We start from the raw sequence: 4,238 nt of genomic DNA on the forward strand, positions 1-4,238 counted from the left end.
ACTTTTTCCAAAGCTATAATATTCTTGTTAAGGTGTGGTGACCAGAACTGCACACAGTATTCCAAATGAGGTCGCACCATTGATTTATATAGGGGCATTATGATATTGGCTGATCTGTTTTCAATACCCTTCCTAATAATCCCCAGCATAGCATTGGCCTTCTTTATTGCAGTCACACACTGTCTCGACATTTTCAGTGAGTTATCTACTACAACTCCAAGATCTCTCTCTTGATTAGTCTCTGCCAGTTCAGACCCCATCAACGTGTATTTATATTTAGGATTTTTGGCTCCAATGTGCATCACCTTGCACTTGGCCACATTGAACCCCATTTGCCATGTTGATGCCCACTTGCCCATCTTTGACAGATCCCTTTGGAGTGCCTCACAATCCTCCCTGGTTTTCACCACCCTGAACAACTTCATATCATCCGCAAATTTAGCCACTTCACTGCTTACTCCCAACTCCAGTTTAATTCTGGATATAAGCTTTTGTGTGCATGCGGCACCTTTAAGACCAACAGAGTTTAATTCTGGATATAAGCTTTCATGTGCATGCACACTTTTAAGACCCAACAGAGTTTAATTCTGGATATAACTTTTAGTGTGCATGCATACCTTTAAGACTAACAAAGTTTAAATCTGGCTATAAGCTTTTGTGTGCATGCGCACCTTTAAGACCAACAAAGTTTAATTCTTGTGTGCATGCACACAAAAGCTTATACCCAGAATTAGACTTTGTTGGTCTTAAAGGTGCCACTCTGGACTCAAACGTTGCTTCAGACCTACACAGCTACCCACTTGAGTCTATCTTCATACCATCAGTTACTGAATAATGTTAGGAAAGGGTCACCCCAAAGCCCTGCTCCACAGAGAGGTTTTCCTAAGTCCCTGGGCTCCCCTGGGCAGGGCCTTGCATGGAATCAACGAGGCCTTGCTTCCTAGCTCTTCTTACGGCTGCAGGTTCCCCAAGGCAAAGGAATGGAAAGCTCAGCTTCTTCCATTGGCATGGGTGGTGGGTGTGGGTGGGCAGGATGAGGCCATGTTTGTTCATACAGGGAAGTGGGAGGCACCCTTAGGGACTGAACCCTGGTGAAGTACAACCTTCATTTCAGCGAAAAGACAAATTGGCCTTTCTGTAAGACCGGTGTCAGGTGCACCCAACCAGTGACTTAGCCAGGTGCTCTCTCTTAAATGCATTCTGTGATTTGGAAAGGAGTCTTTTTTTTATTTTTGCCAGAGAGCTGGGCCGCAGCAGTACCCTTTGAGAGGCAGGGGCCTGATCTGCATCTGAAGGCCCGGTGGTGAGGGTTTTCTCATTTCTCTTTTGGCTTCCAGGTTTCCTTCCTCCTTCCACCGTGGACGCTGTCCAGTGCCCTGATGGAGAATCGCAGTGCCCCAACGAGTCCACCTGCTGTTTGATGTCTGACGGGTCCTGGGGCTGCTGCCCAATTCCTGAGGTGCGGGGAGACTGTTGGGGGTGGCTGGGGAATGGGAGGAGAGGCCCCCCTCCCCGGAGGCGGAGTGCTGGAATATAACTGGACGGGGGGAAACAGGCCACCGAATCACTCCCCTCCCTCTTGCCTCCAGCTCCTTCCCAGCAGTCGAGAGAGCAGAGCACTGGAGGGATCCAGTAACTGGGATCCACTGGGAGGATCCAGGCAAATAGCTTCAGATATACTTTACTGGAGGTGTGCAAAGTGAAGCGCTATGATGTGTATACTCCCTGTTGAAGAACAACTAAGATCTGCTGCCCAGGGAATCCTGCTTCTATGTGAAGGAAAGCAGGATTCTTCTGTGACCTGTGCCAATTTCCATGACTTACTTTTGCAGAACACCTGCCATTAGTGGGATGTTCACTTGGAGCCCCTGTCCCGCCTTCTGCAGTTGGGGTGGCAGTCTCACACGCGCATGCGCACACACACACAGAGTCCTTGGAACGTATCTCTTGGCTTCTGGGCGAGAAGCAGGGGTGTGCCCTCCGTGTACTTCAGGGGTCCCCACGAAGACTCCCTCTCAGCTGTGGAGTCCTGTGAGCAGTGTTCCCTCTAAGCTGAGTTAGTGTGAGCTAGCTCATAGTTTTTTAGCCTCTGGCTCACACATTTTTGTCTCAGCTCAGGAAGGATGGCTCCAGAGCAAACTGATTGATGCAGCAGCCCAATCTCTCGCTCACCACTTTAATGCCAGGAGCTCACAAAACGGGCTCAGGACAGATCACGACAGTAGCTAGGCTGTTCGGCAACACAGACACCATAATAAATGGTCAAACGCTTAAAGCAGCATTTGAAAACAATCCGTGCTGAGACCGGTGCCACCGGACTCTGAGTTTGTTCAGCCCGGACTGTGCGGAGGTGGTGTCTTCAGCAGGGGAGCCTGAGTTGTTTCACACCGGACGCCCATGGCCTCGGCCAAAGGCCTGGCGGAACAGCTCTGTGTCTCTCCACTGACAAAGCCTCTCCCCTCCACATGTGCAGGAAGGGGCTGGTTGGACGGAACGGCTCCTGGTGACTCGAGAGAGAGTGCCAAGCTGCAAGGGCCCTTGGGTTTGGAAGGCAGTGTTTGCAAGCCCAGGTGTGGAGGTCAGGCAGGCCTATCCGGGGAGCTATCCTGAAGCTGTGAGCCGCCTGGAGCCTCTCCTTAGAGTGGCAGCACGCACACCTCCTAAATCAATGCAGGTTGTTCAGGGCAACTTCTGCCCCTGGGCCCCGGGCCCCGCCTCTGCTGGGGACAGTCCCCGAGGCGACCGTAAAACAAGGGATTGGCGCGTGGGCAGAGGTTCTGGGTCCTCTGGGGGCTGCACCTATTTATTTATTTATTCAAATGCATCGTCCACCCTCCCCGTGAACGGGCTCAGGACAGATCACGACAGTAGCTAGGCTGTTCGGCAACACAGACACCATAATAAATGGTCAAACGCTTAAAGCAGCATTTGAAAACAATCCGTGCTGAGACCGGTGCCACCGGACTCTGAGTTTGTTCAGCCCGGACTGTGCGGAGGTGGTGTCTTCAGCAGGGGAGCCTGAGTTGTTTCACACCGGACGCCCATGGCACCAACACCTTGAGGCGGATCCAGTACTCAGTCGGCTTCAAGGAAAGTGTGCACCAAGAATCTTTAACACACTGATCTGTCCATCTTTCGTCTGCTGAGCTATCAGCAGATGGAAAAACTTGCACGGGGCACTGAAACCCTCGAGAACCCCGGGAGCGTCCTTCAGCCATGTCACTTTGCTGCCGCGGTTCACTAGGCATTTCGTGCAGGTTGTCCGTACTGTCGGTCTGAATGCATGAGGACTAGAAACTTGGGTGTGTGTGTGTGTGCAAAAAGTAAGGAAAGCTGTGATTTGCAAGAGGCAGGGTTGTGTGTGTCCGGTTCTGTGCCAGTGTGCAGACCCTGGCAGGGGGTGGCCTATGGAAGCGGCATGCCGGTCCCTTTGCTCTCTTGCAGGCATCCTGCTGCGCGGACAAGATCCACTGCTGTCCTCACGCCACCACTTGCGATGTGGCTCATTCGCGGTGTGTGTCGGCCTCCGGGGAGCAGCCGCTTTGGACAAAGTTCCCAGCCAGGAAGCGAGCGTTGGCGTTAGGTATGGAGGTGGGGGCATCAGCGGCCAAACCACACACACACCCCATTTGGCACATCTTGCTTTGGTGCTCCTCAGCCTGTCCTGGGCTGGCAACCTTTGCCTATAGTGGTGGCGGCTACAAGCATGGACGGCTTCAAAAGGGAATTAGATAAGCATATGGAGCAGAGGTCCATCAGTGGCTATTAGCCACAAGGTATAGATAGGAACTCTCGGTCTGGGGCAAGGGATGCTCTTGGTGCTGGGGGGGGGGCAACAGTGGGAGGGCTCCTAGTGTCCTGGCCCCACTGGTGGACCTCCTGATGGCACCTGGTATTTCTGGCCACTGTGTGACACAGAGTGTTGGACTGGATGGGCCTTTGGCCTGATCCAACATTGGCCTCTCTTATGTTCTTATGAAGCCTGTTTGGAGAATGGGGCTTGCAGCCACAGGAGTGTGGGGCGCTATACCATGTCATCAAGCATCCAGCAGACGAAGGGCCGTTCCTTTGCACTGCTGAGAGCTGACGCTGGCTTTTTGTGTAAAGCTGCCGTGATTTCAGTTAGGTGTGGGAAAACATAGAACGGGGATCGGATGCGTGAGGAAACAGCCTCTCAAGCCTTGTTCTCTCTGTCCGGGAAGAGAGCTGACGCTGGCTTTTTGTGTAAAGCTGCCGTG

General features: G+C 52.5%; 1 protein-coding gene across 1 annotated transcript in view; it reads left to right on the forward strand.

Moving 5' to 3' along the window:
- Positions 1–1,293, forward strand: part of GRN (granulin) — a 12,877-nt gene extending 11,584 nt beyond the window's left edge. The window contains exon 4 of the mRNA XM_015412338.1: positions 1,240–1,293. Coding sequence (XP_015267824.1) covers positions 1,240–1,293 — 54 coding nt within the window. The remainder of the gene's footprint in view (positions 1–1,239) is intronic.
- Positions 1,294–4,238: the final 2,945 nt, after the last annotated feature.

This window comes from Gekko japonicus, unplaced genomic scaffold, assembly GCF_001447785.1.
Source record: "Gekko japonicus isolate JY-2015 unplaced genomic scaffold, Gekko_japonicus_V1.1 scaffold3768, whole genome shotgun sequence".
Taxonomy (NCBI): Eukaryota; Metazoa; Chordata; class Lepidosauria; order Squamata; family Gekkonidae; genus Gekko; species Gekko japonicus.